This window comes from Chaetodon auriga, chromosome 21, assembly GCF_051107435.1.
Source record: "Chaetodon auriga isolate fChaAug3 chromosome 21, fChaAug3.hap1, whole genome shotgun sequence".
NCBI classification, from domain to species: Eukaryota; Metazoa; Chordata; class Actinopteri; order Chaetodontiformes; family Chaetodontidae; genus Chaetodon; species Chaetodon auriga.
Window position 1 is genome coordinate 15,894,187 of NC_135094.1, and position 24,826 is coordinate 15,919,012.

Below are 24,826 nucleotides of genomic sequence, written 5' to 3' on the forward strand. Positions count from 1 at the left end.
CTCCTGGACATAAGACTCATAAGCATTTGAGATGAGGGGGAGAAACTATGAATCAAATGTGAGTGATTTTTCATTTATGAGATAAAATCTTGCGTAAAGTTCAATGCACAGTGCTGTTCTTAGCGTGGATGTGAGGTAACCACAATTGTTATGTGTTGTCTCAATTACAACAAGAGTGATCAGACTGACATTACAAAAGATGAACTGCTTTTTAAATGCACTTGAAGTCCTCTGCTTACATTAGCTCTCCTCTGAGCCTCAATGGTTTTCCACCGTTTTGATTTTTTCTTTTATGCAAAGCCATTTTTTTCTCTCCTGAGGACAAATTTAAATCTGGACGGATGTCATGAAATAGCTGGAATGCGCCCGAAAACCACAGAAAACAAACTCTGCTTTAACCCAAGATGAAAAGGCTCCATTTCTGAATGAACTTCAAGAAAATATGTAACTTTAGAGACCACAGTGGCCATAAGTGACAATTTCAGGACAATAGTGAAACCAAAACAACATGTAACACTAAGCCGCTGGTCATATATGGGACTAGTGAGGCTGTAGCAGCCAAACTATATTGAATTACACAAGGTTTTTTTATTGTTTGTGAATTAAATTTTTATTTCTAAGAGTAAATTGAATTATGCCCCATCTTCACAAAATGTCAGATTTAAGCCAGTGGGACATTAGATACTTCAGGGAGTCCAGACTCCTCTTTGAGACAATGTTTGACCCCGGTCCCTGGTCCCTAACTCTACTGTCTTTCATCTTTTTATTTACAATGTATCCTCTGGAGTGGTGATTTGATGTATCAGTGTGCAGCTCCAGCAGAGTTCTCTAAGCTGGTTGGTCTGAGTGATTTGTTTGACTTCACACCTGCTTTCAATTAGAAGTGATTACGAGCTCCCCCTTGATTTTCAGTGGCAGAACATCAGCAGGTCTGCATGCAGCTGGAATAAGTCATCCTGAAGGCCAATATTTCATCTTCTCTAAGTTCTGATTTGTGCAGAGAATTGATCGCAGCTCTGTTCAGCGCGTATAGTGAATTCACGTGTGAACTGATAGATGTTTTGGAGATACCTTGCCTCAACATGAGTACAGTTATTGACTTGACCAATGAAGAAAGCGACGACGTGCAGTCTGTTGACATGGAGTTAACTTGCAATGTTTCTCCTGTCAGAGCTTCATCCCAGCAGGTGATGGGTTTCCCTTTTTGTTTTCATCAGAGTAATACAGTTCAGATTCACTGTTTTCTAGTAACACTGACCAAGAATGTCTGTGCCTGTTCAGATTTCCTCAGCTGTGCCATTATCTGTTCGAAAGCACAGAAACAAACCCTAACCCTCAGCTCCTCTGTGCTGAGGTTTAGTGTGTGGTCTGGTTGTTGTGGTCTTTGTTTGTAGAATGAGCAGGCAGGCGGTGCGGAGCAGCAGACCATGAGAGTTTACCTCAGAGTCCGGCCCTTCTCTCAAGAGGAGCTTTCTGACAGCGAGGATCAGGTACGGTACAGCACCGGATATGAAATCCACAAGGATACACACAGCATGTTGACCTGCAAAGAAGATGAATATTCCTCTGTAGCCACTTTATTTCTGTAAGTGTTGCAGCTTATTTGCATTACATTGCATGGCTTGGTTGAAATTGCTGCCGTCTCTGCCTCTGTTCCACCCCTCAGGATTGTGTCGTGATTGAAAACAGCCAAACGGTGACACTGAATGCACCGAAGGGTTCTGCCACCATGAAGAGCAGTGAGAAAGGCATCGGCAAGTCCCTCCACAAATTCACCTTCTCAAAGGTCTGCAGCATTTGAACGTGTTGTACTGTTTGCCCAGCTGCCTCAACACGTGTTAGACAAGCACATGCATTTTTTTTTTTTTCTTTTAGATTTTTGGACCAGAGATGACACAGTCTGAGCTGTTTGAGGATACCGTCAAAAGCCAGATGTCTGATTTCTTGGAAGGGAAGAATGCACTGATATTCAGCTATGGTGTAACCAATGCTGGCAAGACCTACACGATCCAAGGTGAAGATGAGGACGCTCTAATGAGAATTAGTCCAGTGAAGTTCTCTGCCAGTCTGAGCGTGCTATGAAATGTTTTCAGGATCTCCAAAAGAGCCGGGAATACTCCCTCGAGTGCTGCACGCCACCTTTCACCACATTGGAGGCCATCAGTACGAGGGGATGGACCTGAAGCCCTACCTCAGGAACGATGCACAATATCTGGATCCTGACCAAGTCAAGCAGGAGAGAAGTGCTAAAGCTGCCATTTTTGCCTCAGTCAAAGAAGTGAGAGACTTTTATGTCAAACTAGAATCTTGAATTGCTGGAATGAGACACTGCAGCCATAATGCTGCCTGCAGATAAAGCCATGACATGCATATCTGTTTGCTCCAGGAGTGTGATCCTCCCAGAGCCAGCGGTGGTGTGCAGTCCCCCTCCTGCTCCATCACCGCTCTCTCATCCTCCTCTCTGTCCCAAGACCAAACAGGTAGCCCTCACCACGTCCACACACTGAGCATAGATTGTCTTGCATTTTCAAAACAGCATTATTTCACTTGCTGGCCTTTGTTGTTCTCTCTATATTCTTCTCCTTTAGTGTTGGCGAGCAGCCCCGCAGACAGCAGCCAGTTTGCCTTATGGGTGGCGTTCTTTGAAATCTACAATGAGTGCGTGTACGATCTGCTTCAACCTTCCCTGTGCTCAAAGTCCAAGAAGCGTGCTGCTCTCAGAGTGTGTGACAACGGTGCTGGAAACGCTTACGTTAAAGGTGTCCTTTAGTTTGTACAATCATTCCAGCAGTCTTCTTTATGTTGCTCACGGCTTAAAATTGAATCACAATGTATGTGATTTGATTGATTTCAGATCTCAGGTGGATCAACATCCAGACCCTGGGCGAAGCCTGCAAGCTGCTGCAGTTCGGAAACAGAAACAGAAGCGCTGCAGCCACGAAGATGAACCAGTCGTCCAGCAGAAGGCAAACCTGTTCATTTCATCACATCTTTACCTGATGTCATTTTCTGTGCTCGAGACTCACACCAGCCTTCCTCACAGCCACAGCATATTTACCATGAAGTTACTGACGATCGATGGCAGCACGGTGAAAAGGCTCTCAGAGTAAGTATCTCTCAGCAACATCAGGGATATTCACATCATGCCATACATGTTTGTCGAGTGTTTGAGCAATGAGGTGGGCTCTAGGCTCACACACATTTTATTTTTCAGTGTTTTTCTGGCAGCAGTTCAAAGATGCCACCTCTGATGTTCCACTTCTTTAACATTTTTGGATGCATTAAGCAGATCACTTCACATTATGCAGTAAAATGTGATCCTAGCACACTGATCACATTTATCTAAAGTGGTTGGTCCAGTTATATGGGAGTCTGAGCAGGTGGTCAGCTGTCCAAAATTATTGTGTATATATATAATATTCCATGCACTTAAAATATTCTGTATGAAATGTGGTGGCAATTGAAGCATGTTTCTAGGAAAAATATAGAAAATAGAACAGGGAATGTTGCAAGGTTGGCTGCCAATATGGAGGATAATGCAATCGTAATAATATTATTTTATAGAGCACCCTTCTCTCACAAAAAACAGCTCAAACAGCTTACATTAATGACCAACTGAACAAGAAAGCTGGCAACTCAAACAGTTAAGACTGTCAAACACATCTAGCAAATAAAGAGACCTATTTGAAAGATTCAGAGCCTTGCTGCTCAGGGGTCATTGGACCAAATTTTGAAGTTGTTTCTACTTGATTTCTGAAGGCTGCAGCAGCACAAAAGGAGCACCAACTCAGAAGATAACCTTTTGCATTTCTCAGGTTTTCTCTGTGTGACCTGGCCGGCTCGGAAAGATGCAACAAAACCAAGACGTTCGGGGAGAGGCTGAAGGAGGCAGGGAACATTAACAACTCCCTGCTCATTCTGGGGAAGTGCATCACCGCCCTTCGCAACAATCAGACTGACCGGTACACTTGGCTATAAGCATGTCAAATGTTTGTCACCTGCTGCAAGTGTATGTTTGTCTGAAGATGCTGATGCTTTGAGGTGTCCCTTGACCCGATCCTCTGTGTTATCCATCAGAATGAAGAACAGCTACATCCCTTTCAGAGAGAGTAAGCTCACCAAGCTCTTCCAGGCTTTTTTCTGCGGCAAAGGAAAAGCGTCCATGATCGTCAACATTAACCAGTGCGCGTCCACCTATGACGAGACCCTCCATGTTATGAAATTCTCTGCTGTCGCCAAACAGGTGAGTCAGAGAACACAATGGTGTGAGGGGAAGCAGCACAGTGAGCAGGATCATCATCTCACCTGTGCTGTCTGTAGGTGGTGCAGGTGATCCCAGACAAGCCTCTGGAATCTCTGGCTCCTTGTCTGGTCAGCCGTGATGGCAAGCCTCTCGTGAGGAATGGGCTGATTGACAGCCAGGCCCTGGAGAGCTACCTGTCGGAGGAGGAGCTGCTTGACGAGGAAGACGAGGCTGACATGTCTTTGCTGCCGCAGAGTGTACAACTGCCACACAGCGTCACATTCAAACATTGTTCCATAAATGTGTCAGAGATGCAGCAAAACTCACATCCCATCTGCATCAGTTTTACTTCATGTTTAGGGCTGATTGACAAACATTAGCTCTCTAACAAGCTAAACTAAGATGGTGAATGTGCCTTCTAAACATCGCCGCATTAGCACTGTCACTGGGAGCATGCTGATGTTAGCATGTAGCTCACAGATGGAGTGTGGCCATAGAATAGTGTCTAGGGTGGTGTTTTTGACTTGTTGGGGAATTGAAACAGTAACCATCACTCATTACCAGAGATACTGTGCAGCTCAAAGTTATCATCAGCAAATGTTCATTTCAACTCTTCTAGGAGGTTTTGAATATGATTGAGAGCCTGCGAACAAAACTCCTGGCGGAGCGAAGAAGAAACCTGGTTCAGGAAATGGAGATTCGCAAAGAAATGGGAGATGCAATGTTACAACAGCTCATGGAGAGTGAAGAACTGCGCAGGCAGGTTCCTTTTTATTATTTGCAAGAGAAGGCTTGTGATGCAAAACTGTGGTATTTTTGTGATCTGAATTTGTTTGGTTAATTGGCAGTGAATGCACAAACCTTTCATGGTCAGCGGTCACTTCAGCAACAATCTTTCAAAGAAAAACTTTAACGTCAAAACGAGGCCAAACTTGTTGAGGAAGGTTTGCTTTAATCGTTCAGTCGACAGATAGAGGAGCTGAAGGAGAGCTACCAAGAAAAGCTGGAGAACACTTTTGAGATGTACAAGGATGCTATCAAGGAGCATGCCTACCAGACTGCTCTGAACAATCTGGAAGATGACTATGTCCCGCTGGATGAATTCATGGCTGAACAGGAGAAAGTGGAGGTGTGTCGTTAAATTGCAAATAGTCAATTTATCTTAATAGTAATCAGGTATTGTCACATGTTTATGCCACCAAACCAACCAGTCCCAAACCTCAGATTGTTGGGCTCAAACTTCAAATATCTTACTGACTGTGCAGGCCCTCAAACTGAAAGTGTCAGAGTTGGAGACCTTAATGCTGAGCGTCAGAGGAGGAGTGAGTGTCGCTCCAACAGTGGACCAGTCGTGCCAGACTCAGCCAGCAAAAGCGACAGAAGCAGCAGGTGAGCATAATGTCTCTTCATGGACACAGTGCAGCGTCTTCCTCGTTCAGGAAACGCTCCCTGGGATGAATTTAGACAACTTTGTTTCAGATCTGTAATGATATGAATTTGAATGTTGTGTTTCACTGAGCTCATTCCCAACGACTTTTGTTGTAAGGGCATAAACTTCCCTCATTCATTTTGTTCCCCTCAGTGGAAGATCGGTGCAAAAGGCTTTACACAGAAAAATGTGCCATAGAGAGGATGTGTGAGGACAAACAACAGGTAACCAGGACAAGCTTCAAATGAATGAGACGTTGGCTCAGTCTGGTCATGTGATCGCCTGCTCAGTTTTCCGTTTAATGTTTGGTTCAGTTGATTTTGTCCTTAGAGAAGAGGCTGATGGAGCTCAGTGAAACACTGCAGAAGGTCAGAGATGCCTTCCTGGAGAAATCAGCTGATCTGGAGGCTCTGCAGAGGAAGGAGGACGATCAGGTGAGGGGATTTTTAAAGGAGAATAAAAAGTGGCAGCACATAAATAACATCCAAAAATGAATTCAAATCATTTTCATAATAGAACTTTGGCTGTTTGACAGAATCCAAACATGACTTCATCAGGATGGACATTATTGTTATATGTGGGTTGAATGTTTCTTCTTTTTTTTTTGTCACTCAGAGCAAATCTATGGAAGACATGCTGAAGCAGAACATTGCAAAGGACAAGGAGATTGCCTCACTCAAGGCAGAGCTTCACAAGCTCTCCCAGAAGTCCCCTGTGCAGCCCAAAATCAAGCGAGGCCTGCTTGCCAACATCAAGGAGGCAGTGACTTCTCCACGGAAGGGTACGACCGGCCGAACGTTCAGGAAGACGGTCAGGACTCCACACCACTGACAAGCCCAGCAGCCGGACGAAAGGAGAGAGAGGCTCCTTTTGGTGTTTTAAAAACCCTCTGTGGACAGTTTTATGGTACCCTAACCCTGAAAAAGTGACTATTCTATGCTGTATGTATTTTTTAAATGTGTTTGTTTTAAATAAAATTAAATTGCTCAAACTAAGCCGATATCAACTCCTCAAATTTTTTCGGTTCTTAGCATCACTGGTGTGACGTCATTTCATGGCCGCAGCACACACGTATATGGTTTCTTTTCTTGTGGTGTGCTTTTTCACACATTGAAACCTTGTTATACATGCATACATACACACCTATAGACATGTCACGCTAGTGAATTCATGCGCACACACACTGACCCTTAAATCAACCCGGTCAAATGAGGCCATCCATTATTGAGAGCCTGAGGGAAAGCAACCCACAAAAGACCCTGATAGGACAAAGAAACCAAGTGCAACTTTCTCTTCCCTTAAGTGCAGCGCTATTTACGATTAAAATTTCTTATTATGTCTTTACTCTCTCTTAATTCTTAACCAGAGCAATATAAGAAACATCAGACTACATCCACCTCGATAATAGAATAGTTATGATGTTGCATGTTGTCCTGTCCATTTGAGTGAGTGTGATGTGCGTGAGGTAACAACGCAGCCTCCTCTCAGTGAAAGGACCATTGAGGTGGAGACAGGCAGCTGCTCTGGTCTCAGTGGTAGTTAATAAGATTAGCTGTTTGCCTTCGCCTGCGTCAGTCCAAAGGGGTCAATCACAGGATTAGCACTTTGCTTAACAGTTACATCAGTTTATATCACTTTTTTTTTTCCTCGTTGACTTTCCCACCTCTGGCTCTTCGTGGGACATTTTCCCGCTTCCAAAGCATGTTTCTGTACCTGTGTTTGCAATAGTCACTGGAGTGGAATATTGCAATGCATCATGCGGCTTTGCGACTGAGTCCGTCTCAACCCTCAGCCATTGAATGAAGCGTCTTCCAGGGGAAGAAGAGGAGCAGGGGCAGCCGGAGAAGTGAAGGGCTGCTGGGCCAAATTCTTGCCTGCTGTGGCAGAGTCTGAGACTCTGGACAAGTCATCCTCATGCCACTTGTAAATAACAAAGTGGGCGATGATTGCACACTGGGCACAGACAAGGCTTTGGCTGATGGAAAGACTCTGGTGGATTCACTAATAAAGGTGAGCTGCACCAAGCTTGAACACTTTTTATTTACACTATGAATGTTAAGGACAAAGAAGTCTGTGGTATAAATCTGCTGTATTGCTACAGTTAATGTCAGAAAACACCTATGATTGTATTTTTACTGGATTTTCTATGCTAATATATGCGATTTATAGAATTGTTTTTAAATGGCAGTTCAATATTGCAGAAGAGTGGAAAAAATGTGTCATAAAAAGTTAAATATAGCATGTTTTGCATCAGCAATGATGCCATTTTCACTTCTTTTTTTAAATGTTTTTCAGACTAAACATACACAAGACATCCAAGCATCTTTTTTCCCCCTGTGGCCAAAAAAGCACTCTCACTAAAAATTATTTCTTGGTCCACTGCATCTCTGTGGCCATTCTAGTCTCTGTCTTAGATAATGCCATGACCATGCCTGACATTTCTTTTTCTCAGTTATTGGCATGTGTTATGTTGTTTAATATTTTTGCTGTAAACTTCATGCAGTTAATTTATATCATGGAATAATGTTTGCTCAGGTTGCACTTACACAGACTTGCATGACTGTTTGCTGCAAATTTACTGTAAGAATGACACAGTTTGTCATGTAACGTATTATCATTATGATTGAAACTTGTTTTATTGATTCCAGAGAGAAATCAGAGCATCGTAGCAGCAGTGTCACATATGGTAACACAAGGGAAACTAAAGTAGTACATGAAATAATACAAACTATGAGAGCAGTAATATCAAAGGTTTAAACCACATGCAAACACCAGCTGAAAAACTATAGATGCCAATTAATGCGTACAGTACACAAATCAAAAAATGTACACAGCACACTCGTAGTTCTCACTGTTGTGTTCCCTCTCATGTATCCGCGCTCTCAGTGCGCAAGGTTGTTTTGGCTTATCTAGAAATAGATCAACGATAATGAGATTATTTCTAATATTTTTCATTGAAACCACACCTGCTAATCCTTCGGGGCTAAGCTAATGTCTATTTATAAAACATTACGTTACTGTATGATTTAGATGAATAAAACTGGAACTCTTATATTTTACACATTTCACAGCTGTTGTTTCAGGCGGCTTTAGATGATACAGAGTCTGGATATTTATCATAACTGTTTCTTACCACTCCTAAAGCATCTATGTCCTCCTTTTATGAAGTCTGATTGTCTTGATTGGCCTAAAGACATTTTTCAAACTTACCGTGTTAATGTGTTCACCCATGCACAGCTCGTCAGAGGGCTTTTAGGTGCACTGTGACAGTGACTAGTGCTCTACTGCCTACTTGATCAGGTGATGTGCACTGCAGGGGCATGCTGCTGTTACAACCTTTGAGGAGTTTTATACTTCTCTCAGATATCCAGCGAGAACATTGAAACACATCAGGTCCAAATTCACTCCAAACAACTAGAGGTATTGGATAGCAGAGAGCTTCAGGTTCTCTTCAGGAAACTAAGGCTTGCATGTTAATTTGCACAGTTCAATCATTATTTCTTTTCCTTGTGTTTCCTCAGGTGGTGGCATGTTATCGGCACTTGGCCTCATGTGTTGGCGGGTGCACAGACAGCTTACAGCTGCGAGATGAGCTCCGACAAACACGAGAAAAGGCCCAAAAGCTGGCTGTGGCCATCTGTCATCATCTGACCTCCCATCTGAGAGACAAGAGCCTGCCTCAGGAGCAGCGCAAGGAGATGGAGCTCCTCTGGGTGGCCTTCTCCTCCAGCCTAGAGCTCCTCCATGTTGACATGTGCAAAGTTTTCAACATGGGTGACATCTTCTCTCTGGCCAACACTGATAAACTGGTGCAAACTGGCCTACAAGGTACGGATGTTATGGCTCTGCAGGTCTTACTGTATCTCAGGAGATAGATTAGTCAAGAAGAGGAGGTCATACAGCAAAGAATAAAGATGTTAAAATAATGCTAAATTGCTAAATAATTACACTGTAGTCTTTTCAGAGATTATTTGGGTGTGAATAGGATTTTGATTGTCTTTTCTTCATGCACTGAAATGATAAAGAGTAACAAAATGGACATTCATGTGAAAATGTGATGATTTCCTTCCAAGCAGGTTTGTACCAAAAATATTACATAAACAACAACTGAGCTGGATTAAATCCATTTTATAAAATGATGTTAGTACAAAAAAGACCCACTACTCTTTGATGAGTCAATGATTAATGCGCAAATGTGACTTTACATGATCAGAAAGCATCAGCACTTTATCAGACCTCTGTTGTCGTTGAAGTGAAGGCTGATGTCGGTGGCTCTGTTCAGAGGAGGATGTGCATTGTGATGACACTGCCTCTCTTTTGCTCTCTAGCATCTTAAGAATTCCACTGATTAGCCCAAGGGGGAGCACGATATCACGCCTTTGTTTGTACACATCTCATGTGGTGTTTCTAGTTCCACCATCATCAGAGTTCAGTAGATGTGCATTTGTTACAGTATTCAGCAATTTTTGAAACCTACTTTAAAAACGTCCTGTGAAAACAGCTATTATAGTTTTACTATTGGATTTATATCTACCAGCCTGGTTGGCTGATCTGGAGAAGTTTGCTGTCTTCAGTGATTAATGGTCAGGATGACTGAATATCCATCCCCTAGTAGCGGAGAGAGTGCAGGGGCAGAGGGGTTGTGTAGTTGAAGATGTTAGTCTGCTCTACCTGACTCAAAATAAGCACATAAAATTTAGTCAAGTCGTTCATTCATGCTGCTGCGAGCCGCTGATGTAATTGAGGAAATATCTTTGTTCCCTCAGTTTTTGCATATGGATGAAAATCTATGTAAAAAGTTTTCTCAGCATGATCTAATTTTACTTTCTAATCATGCAGGGGGAGGCAGTGAGGTAGCAGCTCGAGCTCTCAGTCTGCCAGACCTGAACCAAGCTCAGAGCCCAACCCTGCCTGCTGGTCTAGAGAGCCAGGAGCGCAGCACCATGGAGCAGGAGATCAGCCAAATTGACCACATGATCGATGACATGGAGATGAAAGTCAACGTGTTGCGATGGATGGTGGAGCCCCACGGGCCACAGTATGCAGAGCCGCTCAGCAGCGCCGACAGCGCCTCCCTGGCTCTGCTGTCTGTTGATGAGGAGCAGCCTGGACAGCGGCCTCTGTGCCAGCGCAGTCAAGTCTTTGTGCTCTTATTGCTGTTTACTGTTGTTTTGGTGGCAGCCACTTTATCTGTTTCTATTGCCCTTTTCCCATGAGCAAAACCTTAATGCACTCCACTGTTTTATCCTGTGCAACCTCAGCAATGAACAAACAAAAAAAACTACTGCAAGTACAGTAGTTTACTCTTTACATACTCTTTCTCACAAAGGGTACATTTTGTAATAGCAGCGAAATGATCTACAAGTGCATGTGATCATTTGTCTGATAATAAATCTGCATGCAAACCAGTTTGCCATTTATAGCAGTGAATCCAAAGCTGCCATATACTCTGAACTACCTTTGTTGAACAAAGTGACAGTAAAAACACGCAGTTACAGGTTAGAACTGAAATGAAATTCTTACAATACAGCACAGGCAGTAGATTTTAATTAACTATAGGGAGATAAAGCTTATATTTCCCCTTTGTTCTGCACAGTACATTCTCCTCACTAGTTTGAGATACATTTAAAAAGTCCTTTCACATTTTATTCCTTGTTGCCATTGAGAACACACAGCGTAGGTGCCGATGCTTTGTAGCTCATACAATGTAAGAGGCAAAATATTCACTTCCTTTTTTTAAAAAAAAGTCAGACTTAAAAATATTTTGTATATACACCAATCTTTGCTGTAGATAACTGACACAATGTATAGCATTATAAAAGTGTTGACTTTGATATGACACTGTGTGATTTCCATTCATTTTTATTTGTTAGCACCTTGGTAAAGCACTTAATTGTTCCATGCAAAGCAACAGGTATAAATGTACTTAATCGACTGTTGTTGTTTTTTTACCTTTAAACAGGTCAGTACAGTAATGGCTTTTGAGATATATGTGGTTCAAACCTTTTTATGTCTTAAAAGTAGCCACTAGTGCAGGCAATGAGAAGGTTAAATGCATGCTGAGCAGGTGGTCTCTGTGGCTCATAAATACAACTTTCAAAGTTGCCCCCTTCCTCCCCAACTCAACAATGTACAAAGCACAGCACAGGGTCCGTCTACAGGCTGACAGAGAGGACACACACTCTAACCTTACACACCCATACAAGGTGAGATCATTTAAAGGTTTGTATCAAGCTTCCCAAACAGACAAACCTGGGCATTGTGTAAGTAAAAGCAAACCCTTATGAGCAACTACAATATGAGCAATGCAGAATGCTTTCTTATGGGAGACTGCAGAGGATATTAATGCTTATTTCATTTTCTGATGATCACAGGGAAAATACAATCTTTCATGATCTTGAGAAAACCTCCCTTTTTTTATTTAATATCTCAAAAATAACTACTTTGTATCATGATGATCAGAAAACAGGATAAACAAACATGGTAACAGAGTGTAATGACCACTGATCATGAACAGACACAACTTATTATTATTGTTATTATGATTGTGATGTTGAGGAAATCCAGTCCGAATCTGAACTAACAAAGACAAAAAATATCACTGAAGACCCAAGTTACGATTATATTATGCAAATTGTATACAATGTACGCCTGAGTTAGAGTTAAATCACCACAGTTAAAAAGCTTGAAAGTTTAAGAGATTCATTGTAGAACACCAAGAGGTGCTTAAATGGTTGTCCAACCTAAAATCTACTGTATTTTGTGATTTAGAGTGGTCCTGTAAACCAGGTGTCCTTCATTTCTGTGTAACTCCTTTGGTGCAAAACGTGTATGTAGCATGAGAGTCTTGTTTAACAGCATTGTTTGCTGAACTTTATTTTATCTTATTACAATTATGCAATATTTTGATATTATATACCAATGCAATTTATATTGTAACAGGCGTTAACTGCTCATCAAACTTTTAGTGACAAATTACAAAATTGTTGCACCTCTGTATTATAATATTCACAAACACACTGATGTGCAAAAAAAAGTGAATTCAATTTTTTTTTTTTTTTTTTTTTTTTTTTTTTTTTTTTGTGCGTTAAAATAAATGAATGGTGGGCCTACCCTGTGTTGTGTGGTGAATGAGATCGTTCACGTTCAATTTGTTTTATTTAGCTAGAGGTGACATATGTTGCCTCACCAACACAACGGCGCAAAAAGCGTTGATGCTTTATTTTGAAGGGTATGAGCGGAAGTTGGAACTTCCAATCTCTGCCTCCCGTTGTTTCTACCTTGACGACAGGGCGGCAAAGACGAGGTGAAAAAGTTACGATGCAGCCGCAGTAGAGGGGACGAGTCTCGAGACGTTCCCAGACGGAAGTGCCGCTGTCGGTGGGACATCAGCGTCAACAATGGTGCTTAAACAGTGTCACTCACGATCCAAAGTTTTTGGAGTCAACTTCCCAGAAAAGTGGCATGACCTTTGTTTTAGTCAAAGCAGAATAAGCAGTCTTGTGCCAGTTATTCACAGTTCGACCTCGTCGGGAGTGGCGGCAGTCTACACACCGCCGTGTGTCCGCTGTGTCATCACTGCGCCTTTCAGCAACCCGGAGAAGCCGCTATGGAGAAGGAGACGAGCTCTTGGACTCAAGATTAAGCGTCTGTCTGCAGTGACACAGATGTCCGCAAGAGGTAACGAGCTCTCTGTACTATCAGGGCAAATATGGCAGCTGCGGGACAAACGTCTAAAAGATATTTAAAAACTTCAAGATTCAGTTTGTGCTTGAAAGCAGGGACGTAACACAGGTGGTGCAAGTTAAAGGTACGTTTTTCTTGAATGGACAGCTACGTGCCCTTCACATCTTTTACTTTTAATCTGTACTTAGAAGACCACACACAGACTGTAACACCTGTCATACACACAGTAGTAACAGTCTGCATGGCGTCCCTTCATATGCCTCTTTTTTTCTGAATTTCAAAATAAAAGTCCTCCTCACGGCATCTGAACGACGTTGACGCATCAGTTGCAGCTGTTGAATGCAGAGGTTGTTGTTTCCCACCAATCACTAACTTCTGCAGTTCCCTCAGCTCACTGTTAGATATCTCTAAAGGCAGACCCTGATGCTAAATGTTTGCTGTAGAAACCTTTGCCCACATCCCACGCTGTGTTCACATAATACACCACAATGGCCTCCCGTTCTTCCAGCTGTGTCACCATCACAGAGTGTCATTGTTGTGTTTTTGAATATGAATGTTTTGTAAAGTTAACTATCTGGTTGGTGTTTCTGACTTTGGTTCATGCAGAAATGTTTGTTTACAGTTAGAAACCTTATTAACAGATATATCCTTATGGTTGATTTCAGTGCTCAGCACCTCCATCAGAGTCTTCCAGTACGACTTGAGACCAGGTGAACCCAAGTCTGAGAGCGGGAGGCTTTTATTTGATACTCACGCCGTGGTACGACTCTTTGAGGAAAATGGTTTGGCTTCTTTTCTTGCTTCAGACAAATGTCACAGTATTAATGCTTTGTTCATTGCAAGCTGTTGATTTTCCTCATCAATGAACATTTTCCATGAACAGGCTTCACGACTCAGCAGGCTGAGGTGTTGGTTAAAATACTGGTGAGGATGACAAACTCGAACATGGACGTCATCTATAATGACATGGTGACCAAAGTGCAGCAGGTGAGCCTGTACAGGAGTTACATTGTACATTTACTGTAAGCACGATGTCAGCACACCTGTGTGTTTCTTCATCTGTGCCTCGAGTCCTGTGAAGGTCACTGAGCCAAGATCACTGTTTAACCTCCACAGCACATTTATGAAACATGTCAAAGCAGGTCAGCAGCAGCAGCAGCAGCACGTTAACATGATAAACATTAAGACCATCATATATTTGAATGTGAAGAAGAGCAATTTGAGGAATCTGGAGAACAATTATAGTGTCCTCTTTAGTGTTGCTGCTCTTTAAAGTTTGTACTGGTTGTGTGATTTTGGCAGGAGATCATGCTGCAGCGTGTGATGTCTCAGATAGCAGCCGTAAAGAAGGACATGATAATCCTTGAGAAGAGCGAGTTCTCTACTTTACTGGCAGAGAACGAGGTCAGTGTGTTCATCAGCAGGCTGCTTTCCAAAAGGAGCTGTTGCATTGTATCTGTGCTGGAGATCTGGTGACCCCCGTCCTCCCAAATTCATATCGATGTTCTGTTTTTGATTCATATGACTTTCCATGTTTTAACATTTCTCCCAGAAACTCAAGATCCAGTTGTTGCAGCTCAAGGTCCAGCTGGCTGTAAGTGATCATTCTGATCTGCTCATAGGATGTTTTTAGCAACCAGCAGTGTTGTCGTGACTCTCCTTTGCCACATTGCAGGATGTCATGAATAAAGTTCGCTCAGACACTATTTTGGATATGAATTTGGAGAAAAGCCGTGTAAAAGAATTGGTGAGTGGTGTTTCTGTCGGCGGCTCTTTTTTCATTGTGAAATCACAGATGACTTCATGATCGAGACGTGATGTTTTAAGATGCCTTTTCTGAATCAGACGTTTATCTTTTTTCAGAAAGCAGAGCACGAGAAGAAGCTGCTAGAAACGCGAACTGAAATTATGGAAATGGTTTGTATATGTGCAGTTTACCTGCAGTCCACGTTCCCTGTGCCATCACATCTCATTTTCAGTTCACTGTGATACAGTCGATCGTGTCAGACGACCTGTTCCCTACATTCATTAATGCTTTATTAATGTACAAATAATAATAAGACAATAATGTCTGTCTCTGATTGCTTTAACTCAGACGCAGTTTGGCCTCTTCTCAGTCCATCAAAGCTTTTGCGCCGTCTGTTCTAAATATCTGGTGGGTCTTTGCTGGGGTTTACCTTTAATACCTGTGTCTCACTGCCTCTTTTACAGACTGCAGAGCAAGATCGCCATTTAACTCAAACCAACATGAAGATAGACACTGAAGTGGCTGGTTTGAAAACCATGTTAGAGTCTCATAAGCTGGATACTATAAAATACCTTGCAGGTAAGGACACGCCACCCAAGCGGAATCAGCATTCACAGCCTTGACAGCTCAAACAATTACGGCTGCAGGGACCTGTAAGCTCTGTAGACTAATGACTGATCCATGTTTTTTTCCTCTTTCAGGTTCAGTGTTCACCTGTCTCACTGTGGTCTTGGGTTTCTATCGTATTTGGATGTAAACAGGACTATGATTATGATTTTCATTTAACCCTGGCAACACTTGAACTTTCAATATATCTTCTCTCTCATATTGGAAAGTTGGCATTTACTGGTGCGATCTTGTTCTTAACTCAGAAGTAGCAGGTTAGTTTTTTAAATAATGAGATTTTGACTCTTAAATCACATAAATCCTCAGAGCTGAGGCCAGTCATTTTCAGCTACCCATTGTTATTGTTATGTACTTATTATTTAATACATTTGGTTGGACCAATTTTATTCTGATAGGACTTTACTGTCTCCCCAATTTAAAAAAAAATGTGCAGACAATTAAATACTGACCCCTTATTCAGATAATGCTGTTTGAAACTTTATGTTATGTATTTATTTTGTATATGTGTATATCAAGCTGTAGATTTTGGAGGGGTCAGAGTGATGCTTGACCACTCCATATTATCACAGATGTTTAACTTGTATCTATCTTTCTGCCTTGTGGTTTCAGAAACGTTTTAACACCATTGATTTATTGATGTTATTTAAATAAAATTGATTGTAAACAAATGTAAACTTTGTGCCGATGTGATTTTGTGTAGGGATACATTTGATGGTACTGGTCATGTCAATATGCTCCGGTCTTATTTAAGCACATGCTGATTTGCTGTATCTCCTCTGGGTTGCAAAATATATTCATAATCCATAAGCGTTTCTCACAAGTCAGTGATTTGGAGGATTGAGTAAATTTTCGTCGTGACTTGAATTTTAGTTTTTTGACTTGAGGTAAATAACGCCAGGAAACGAAACAGCTAATGAGGCATGCAGTTCAGGCGGGTAACCCAGACTTTTACTTTGAAAAACATTTGAGCCGGAAGTGTTTGTCCTTGTGCGACTGTAGTGATGTACGCAGTGTTGTGCACACGTGTGTAGCTGTCAAAGAAGCGTTTATTCGTCAACAATTACTCCCATGACATTGAATTGTAAGTTTACATGTATGTGGTAATGCAAGTACAAAACGCCAGAAACTGTAAATGATAGTTTGTGCTGAGTCACGTTTTAAACAGACCTATGGAGAAAAGAAGCTAGCGGCTAAGCTAATTTCGATGAGGTAACATTAACGGTATGGTAATGTAAGTTGTGTAACGCTAATTTAAACGCGAAGGTAAACTATAAGTGACATGATATGTGTAAGATGAAAATACCATAGCTTCCGCTTGGCAATGTAGTCAAGTGGTTGGCTATGTCGTTAAAATTAATGAATAAAGTAATTCCTGAATGTGTTAATACTGCCGGTAGGTTTGAGTTGGATGAGTAAATATACCTCACTTTAGTTCAGTCAGACGCATTTTTCGCCACCGAATAAGCGATTCAGGATTACAGAAATGTTACTTATATTTCCATTAGGTTGCTTTGTCTCCAGCTGATATCCTGAAATGTAGTGTATTGTATTTCTGCAGGCACTGTTGAGTGTTTCCTTCGCAATAATGGCTGATGCGTTCAGCAGCAGCTCGGAAACGGTAATACAGCGCCTTGTGGACGTAACTGTGAAGACAAACACTCCTCTGGAAAAACTTGACGAGTTGTATCAGATAAAGAAGACTTGCGACTTCATCAGTGAGCGTCAGTTTGAGAAGGTGAGCATGATTTTTACTTTTAGTCATGTAAACATTTCAGTCCAGTTGGTATACAGTACGAAAGCATGAAAGAACAGCACATTTCCTGTTAAAAAGTTCTTTGATTGGCTGTTCAGTTGAGCAGATGTTGTTAGATCAGTTGGAAAGTTGTTTGTCTAAAGGGCTTAATGTTCACAGGTTGCTCTGCAGTTTCCGGATGAGCTTCTGGTGGATTCAGTGGCAGTAGCAGTGGAGATTGAGAGACACAGCAATGCCAAACCGTTTATTTTGGGAGATACATCCTATGGCAGGTAACACACTGAGTTCACCTGAGAAAAGTCTTACATGGTTTAATAAGGCACACAATCCAGTGCAGACACATGATACTTGAATTTTGAATAGATTAATAAGGATATTAAGTTGATTATATACTTATTAGCAGGTGTCATCAGTGGCTCATTGAACTTGACAAATACAAGCTTTTGCCACTGTGAGTTTTATTTTATGTTTAATTCATTTTTATTTATTTTAGGCTGTGACTAAGTTAAAAGCTTTATGTGATTTAGTTGACCACTTGTTAAACAAAGGTATTGTCATTTCCTGAGCAGCTGTTGCGTGGACGAGGTCGCAGCAGAGCATGTCGGAGCCGACTGCATCGTGCACTATGGCAGCGCTTGCCTCAGCCCGTCCAAGAGGCTGCCCTTGATGTACGTCTTTGAGAGGAGACCGGTGGACCTTGAGAAGTGCGCTTCTTCCTTCAGAGAACTCTACCCGGACACACAGAGTCACATCATCCTCCTCTATGATGTCAACTATGTTCATGCCATAAGTAAGATAGTCTACAAAGCCTCAGCTCTCCTTTATCTGATATCCATGTTTATTTAAATGATCATCATTCAGATCACTGTGTGTAATTCTGCATGAAAATGAATGAATTTAAGTTGAAGATGAATAGAACAAATTAATTCAGCACATCCTCAGTTAAGGGAGAAAGAACTGAAGTCTTACTTATTCACATCTTGGCTCAGTAAAGGTTTGTTAAGGATTTCCTGTCACTAAACACAACACGTTTTATTTTTTCCAGATGATCTTCACACACTACTTTCTCCAGAGTATCCAAACCTTGTCACCTCAGAACTTGTTGTTGAAGGGGAGCAGTGCTACAGTCAGGGCTGGATTAAAAGACGCCATAATGACACTTGTGTGTCAGAGCGAGAGCTTATCTGTCAGTTTGGAAGACAGTTCTCCTTGAAGAGTGGTTCAAGCATTACGGATTACGGCATGTTCTATGTAGGCCAAGAGGGAGCAACCTTGAGGAACTTCATGATGACCTGGAATCGCTGCTCGTTCTGTTCTTTTGACCCCAAAACAATGACGGGGAGGACTGAGTCAGTCAGTATCAACCGTACACTGATGAAGCGGTATTACGCCATAGAAAGAGCCAAAGATGCCAATGTGGTTGGCATCCTGGTTGGCACGCTCGGAGTAGCCGACTACCTCGCCATCATCCAGCAGTTGAAGGAGACCATCCACAGAGCTGGCAAGAAGAGCTACATGTTTGCCATGGGGAAACTGAACGTGCCCAAACTAGCAAACTTTCTGGAAATTGACATTTTTGTGCTAATCGCGTGTCCTGAGAACTCACTGCTGGACTCAAGTGAGTTTTATAAACCTGTAGTAACACCGTTCGAGATGGAGGTGGCCTGCAACAAGAAGAGGGAGTGGTCAGAGGAGTATGTCACAGACTTTCGACACCTGCTGCCAGGTTAGGCTGGGATTGATTCAACTTTTCTTAACTTTTTTATGTTTAGGGACTATAAGAAAATAATAAGCTGGGCCAAAAGTGGGAAATGTTTTGTAGAGGGCTGAGACTCTTTTTTTCTCACCACAAATTTATTTTTACGTCTTCTCTCATGGGATTAATAAAAACGATGGCTTTAGTGCGGACCAGTGCTTCATAAAGCTGCCATATGGAGAGGACAATAACTGTCTCTGTTTCAGGGCTTTTTTCTTTCCATCACACTCAAAGAGCTAATAGGACCAGTATATCAGTTTTAAAAACATCAATACAAGCGGATCTGATGTACTTACCAAATGTGTCATGTAAAGTTTGCTTATAATTCAACTTCAGCCTATTATGTAGGCTTTATTTAAAAATAGAGACATTGCCATAGACTTGGATGTTTCTCTTCCCCTTCTAATATGTCCATGGGAGGCTACAGTGAAAATCATGACTCCATTAGTATATGTTTGAAAGTAGATGACACTATCTCAAATAGCCAAACACATTGAGCCTGTTCCACTTTTATTATCACCAGTACACTAATGAAGGCTGTTGAAGACTTTTGCTATGTCTAATTTTTTCTTTCCATCTCAAACTCGCACCAGGTGGACAGAGTCATGTGCCTTTGGCTGATCCGCAGGAGGAGGACGAGGAGACCGACATGTCTTTAATCACAGGAGCTCTGCGAAGCCACAATCTGCTGCTCAGTGAGCCTGCAGAGTCCTCGTGTGGCTCTTCAGTGGTCCTCAGGAACCAGACACTGACTGTAGCTAACACCAACTCAGCTGGTGTGTTGCATATACGACAGCATTTCCTTCAATTTCCATACATCCATGACTTTATTGTCGAATTTCACACTCATACACACTTCTAACTGACTACACCACACATGTATGCTTTGTCTTTTCAGCATCTTTCCTGGCAGAACGAAGCTGGCGTGGCTTAGAGCAGAAGTTGGGAGAGACACCAGTGGTGAAGGCAGGAAAGGGCAGGAAAGGCATAGCTATCGCCTATGAAGAGGAAGGAACACCTTCATGATATATCCAGTATTTTATCATGGTATGAACAGCATATTGCTCGTCATTGTTGGAAACTGTAATAATAGGCATCACTGGTTTTGTGCATTACTTCACTGAATCACAGAATGTAACCTGTGATTTTGTCCAAACATCACAGCTTGTCACACTTGTCACATGAAGAAGAGGACTATTTTAAAGAATATATGTTAAAGAGTACTCTTAATAAAGAATATGTAGACCCTGATTCATCAGATTTAATTGATTATAAACGGATGACTTGCTGCTTTGGCCTCTTCATTGTATTACTGGCTTTAGTATCTTTTCTGTCTTCCATTTATGAATGTAATCTACTGGTCATTGACAGGAACTTCTTCCACAAAGGATGCAGGAAATATACCAGTATTCCCATTACAGTGCCCCTCCCACCAATCCTGGTTAACTAAAGAAAAAGAAAAAAATTACGAATTAGAATCATATTTCCTGGACAAATCATACTATTTTAAATATTTGAGATATATATGGACGAAAGGACGGAGTCTCACCTCTAGAGAGGAATGTGATGGTATCGCCTTGATGAAAATTGAGATCCTCTGGATTTGACGACTCATAGGAATGAAGAGCCACCAAATGAATCTCAGTCTGTGGCTTTCCATCAGTTTGCTAAAAACACAGAAGGCACATGGATATCATTCTCTGTCCTTGAAATCGTGTCTGTCTCGCACTGGTGTGCTACAGGTGTACTCGACTGAACCGCCATGATTGAGGATGAAACACATCAGTATGACTGATGAAGACACAGTGGTGTCCAAATCTTAGTTTGAGCAGAATAACTTTAGTCAGGCAGCAGGTCATCACGTACTTACCTCTTTGGTGTGACACCACAGGGTGATGCGCCTGCCGCTGGCACAACTCCACACACTTTCCATTTCTGTGTTGGCATTGATTACACTCTGTGCAGTTGTCTCGGAGGTCACACTAAACAGAAGGATTGAATTTTGTTCTCTGTCAGTAACACAAAAAAATATGAAACTGTATTTTTTCCTTAAATGTGCATCATACCTCAAGGTGATTGCAGTTGAAGGTAGGTTCAGTTTCTTACTGATTTTCTCAATCAGCATGGCATAGGGAGACCCAGATGGCACTGACACAGCAAAGTTGAATGTGAATCGGACTTTGATGATACATGAATTGTCAGTAGACTGTGCATCCTGGTATTAATGAAAGGACACATTGGTGGAATTAGGTGGTGAGAAAACAAAAGCAGATCCAACCTAAAACACTTTGCATGTTTGTGGTTTAAAGGTGCATCATAGTCATGAGCAAGGACTCGACTTACCTGAAGTTGTGTGTCTCCACTGCTGTTACCACGAGCAACACCTGAAATTCATATTGAAAAAAAGTACTGTTATATGGCTCAAATTGTATTTTCAAATGCTTTCTTTTTTTGTTGCAGTATTTCTGATAACAGATAGACAGAGTTGGTCAAATTGGATTGTATTTAGCACCAGTTGGAGAAGGTGTTATTTTAGTTTGCTTAAACTGTGCATCAGATAAGTCTACCTTGTTTCCTTTCAGGTCTGGCTGGTGGTTCTCGAGTTGGAGACTTAGGTATTCCCTGTCCATGGTTAATACAATGATAATAACAACATTCAGAGTACAAAAATAAAGATGTAATTGCAGCACACTACAAGACTTTAACGAGAAAAGAAAAACACATTTCGTAGAAAAATAATAAAGTCTGTTCCTTACCCCGTTCTGTTTAGAAGCCAAGGAGATCTCCAAACGCTCCAGATAATTATATGGAACAAGTCCCCTCTGTAATTTACATGGCAATGATCAATACTCTCAACTGACAGCAACATGAAATCAATCCTCTTAATATGGCATGAATAACAGAATGGATGCATGTTTCCTCAAAGGGAAAACACAGATGCACAGTCTACCCACTCTTTCATTGAAGACCACAGACGCCCAGTTGTCGTCACCCTTCTGCAGTACAAACACAATGTTGCCCGGCACTACAGCCAACTCATCACTGGTCTCAGGGACAAACTCAAATAGGACAGTGTGTGGTTCTCCTTCTAAAGCTCTGTGAAGACAGGAGACACCCACACGGCATCAAGAGACCTGCTGGAACACTAGTCTTTAACACAGCCATTTTTGTTTTATGCTTTCCCCGCTTAGACAGCATCACATTTGCACAACTTCACAGTGAGTGTTCTACCTTAGAACCTCAGGTTCTTTTGGGCGAGTTGGACCGTCTTTGACCTGCCAGATGTGAACAAAAAACACAGAGCATCCAATCAGTGGCGCTGAACATGCTTTCAGATGTAGTTGTCATTGACTTGGTGCTGCTCAGCATCACATGCATCACTTGGTGTTACACTGAGAGCTCTTGATGGTAAGATAGGGCAAAAAATGTTGTGAGTGTCTAAATATAACGCAGCATGTGATACATCAATGTTGCCTTGCATCAATGTCACAAGACAAAGCTGACCATGGATAATTTAGAGCCTCTTAAGGTTTTGAAATCTTGGATATAAACGATATTTTGGATGCACCAGACACGAACATAATAGCACACCGATTTCTTTGTCATCAGATTGTTTTGGTGTTTCCTTTCTTGCCAAAGAAAAGCCCATATGTCACCTGTGGCTGTAATGGGGCAAATCCAGAGAACTGGTCCTGAGGAACAACAGAGGCAACAACCTGGAGACAACAAAGAACAAATGTCAGCCAAATAATTAGTATTAGAATAATCATGTTATTATATAATGAGTCTTTTCTGCAACGTGATCTTACATTTATTCATCCTCTGAAAAAGCAAGTAGTGTATGAGGATAAAATCACTGATTAAGTGACTGACTGACATTTTACTGAATACATATCACAGTCATGAATAATGAGTACCAGCTGTGACTAATGCAAAGGTCTGTCATCTTGAAATGATTACCTTGGCTTTGCCCAGGTAGTCCTTCTTCTCCAGCTCAGCCACATAGTGCTTATTTGGTTTAAATAGCATTTTTGACGGGAACTCAACTGGTTTGAAAAGTTTCTGCTTCTGTTGGTGAAATTGAATCAGGGGATAATATTCATCAAGCATTTCTTTCTGCCATTCTGACAAAAAGCTGTGTTCTTATTCTTTATCATGAATATGATCACATTTAAAGGTATCTAATAACTGAACAAGATATGTTACTTGTAGGTAAATGTAGGTAAATAAAAAGTTTTTGTCATGACTGTGCTGACTGCGTGTTAACTGACCAGGGTGGATTGCAGCGCTCTGTCGATGATATTGAGCTTAGCCTCCGTTTTGTAGTCGAGAGCCTTCACGAGGTTTTCCTGGGCTTTTTCCCAGTTACCCAGCTGAGCCTCAGCCAGGGCCATATTGTGGAGAACCTGTGTCAGGAAGCATTTAGGAGCTTGTCACTATGTTAATCCTTCATGCACACCAGAGAATTGAGAATAATACCTGAGCCTCTGTTATTTTTTTTTAGCATTATAAAGGAGTGAACATGTGCTAATTGTACTTGGGGAGAATGGCTGACATCAACAGCGCCAAATGAAAACAAACCACTGTTTTTTAACATCAAATTAGTCACTAGGGCATATGTATAGAGCTTGTAAGTAGTCTAATAATTTGTAAATGACATAAATAAATACTTAAATACTTACTTCACATGCATATAATTTGTATCTGAGGCCAAGAGCTTTGTAATCTATCAGCTGGTTGCCTCTTAGTGTTCTGAAGGCATGCTGGAAATCAGATAAACTCTCCTCATACCTTTGAATAGAAATAATAAAGTTAGTTACTTTTGCATGTAATAAACCACACAGATTGTAAAAATAAGAGCAGTGACTGGAATCATGTTTCGTGACACACAGAGTGTGTAGTCATGTTTTTTAATCACAGTGTTAAACATGAAAAATGAATGTGGCCGTCTTATTGAGATGATCGGTGTGTCTTGCCTCTCCCTTTTGTAAAATGTGATTCCTCTTTGAAAGAAGGCAACAGCCAAATGCTCATCCTTGCGTATGCTGCAATCAAAGGCCTGAGAAACATTAGAAAACAGAGTAACTTCCTCTAGAAGAAAAGAGAAACAGTAGACTCTACTTCTTCTTTCTCAGTGACTTGCACTTTCACACTGCAACATATCGCCGCATTTTATCGAGTACATCTAAAGATTTGAGTTTTTGATGAGCGATATTATGAAATATTTCTGTGTAATGTTGTAGTTTGTATTGTGCCTACAGAGAGTCAGCCATACCTTTTCAGCAGCATCCAGGTCTCGGTTAAGAAGATGGAGACAGCCAATGTCAAAAGAAATTTTAGAGTTTGGTTCGTCGATAGACAGGAAAATCCTGAGTGCTTCTGACAAATCCTCTCTGTCAACACAAGTTACAGCCTCATCCCACTGCCGCAGGGTGTTCAGGAAAGACATTGTCGCGGGACAGGAGTACACTGAGGTACAGGCCAGATTCAGGAAGCTCTTCTTATTTGTACCAGGGAGATCAGGAAGTGTGATGATGATGACAGTGTCATTGTTGGTAAATTTATATTGCACCACCACCAGGTGT

The 24,826-nt window shown here is 41.5% G+C and overlaps 5 protein-coding genes across 5 annotated transcripts; 4 read left to right on the forward strand and 1 right to left on the reverse strand.

Moving 5' to 3' along the window:
• The first annotated feature begins 1,082 nt into the window (after positions 1-1,082).
• Positions 1,083-6,503, forward strand: LOC143314478 (kinesin-like protein KIF20A). The gene is made up of 18 exons (XM_076721511.1): positions 1,083-1,187; positions 1,395-1,490; positions 1,667-1,786; positions 1,876-2,014; positions 2,094-2,278; positions 2,387-2,480; positions 2,589-2,759; positions 2,855-2,966; positions 3,044-3,106; positions 3,816-3,962; positions 4,078-4,243; positions 4,321-4,500; positions 4,863-5,002; positions 5,207-5,372; positions 5,509-5,632; positions 5,826-5,896; positions 5,987-6,106; positions 6,288-6,503. The coding sequence occupies exons 1-18, from the start codon at positions 1,083-1,085 to the stop codon at positions 6,501-6,503; spliced, it is 2,415 nt and encodes an 804-aa protein (XP_076577626.1).
• Positions 6,504-7,219: 716 nt separating this feature from the next.
• rgs9bp (regulator of G protein signaling 9 binding protein) lies at positions 7,220-11,506 on the forward strand. Its single transcript, XM_076761008.1, has 3 exons — positions 7,220-7,682; positions 9,194-9,500; positions 10,512-11,506. The coding sequence occupies exons 1-3, from the start codon at positions 7,587-7,589 to the stop codon at positions 10,886-10,888; spliced, it is 780 nt and encodes a 259-aa protein (XP_076617123.1). The 5' UTR covers positions 7,220-7,586; the 3' UTR covers positions 10,889-11,506.
• Positions 11,507-12,950: 1,444 nt separating this feature from the next.
• On the forward strand, positions 12,951-16,403 carry mcur1 (mitochondrial calcium uniporter regulator 1). The gene is made up of 9 exons (XM_076761642.1): positions 12,951-13,352; positions 14,024-14,140; positions 14,242-14,345; positions 14,661-14,762; positions 14,911-14,952; positions 15,034-15,105; positions 15,222-15,275; positions 15,570-15,684; positions 15,807-16,403. The coding sequence occupies exons 1-9, from the start codon at positions 13,073-13,075 to the stop codon at positions 15,860-15,862; spliced, it is 942 nt and encodes a 313-aa protein (XP_076617757.1). The 5' UTR covers positions 12,951-13,072; the 3' UTR covers positions 15,863-16,403.
• Positions 16,404-16,706: 303 nt separating this feature from the next.
• Positions 16,707-20,277, forward strand: dph2 (diphthamide biosynthesis 2). The gene is made up of 7 exons (XM_076721406.1): positions 16,707-16,813; positions 17,291-17,467; positions 17,645-17,757; positions 18,055-18,275; positions 18,531-19,211; positions 19,835-20,017; positions 20,140-20,277. Exons 2-7 carry the CDS (start codon positions 17,318-17,320, stop codon positions 20,265-20,267), a joined length of 1,476 nt encoding a protein of 491 aa, XP_076577521.1. The 5' UTR covers positions 16,707-16,813; positions 17,291-17,317; the 3' UTR covers positions 20,268-20,277.
• Positions 20,047-24,746, reverse strand: ncf2 (neutrophil cytosolic factor 2). The gene is made up of 15 exons (XM_076721405.1): positions 24,517-24,746; positions 24,218-24,300; positions 23,924-24,032; positions 23,513-23,647; positions 23,202-23,309; positions 22,898-22,957; positions 22,473-22,516; positions 22,196-22,337; positions 21,998-22,063; positions 21,809-21,863; positions 21,585-21,625; positions 21,308-21,456; positions 21,112-21,223; positions 20,791-20,908; positions 20,047-20,687 (listed from the first exon to the last, which is right to left on the reverse strand). The coding sequence occupies exons 1-15, from the start codon at positions 24,688-24,690 to the stop codon at positions 20,596-20,598; spliced, it is 1,488 nt and encodes a 495-aa protein (XP_076577520.1). The 5' UTR covers positions 24,691-24,746; the 3' UTR covers positions 20,047-20,595.
• Positions 24,747-24,826: the final 80 nt, after the last annotated feature.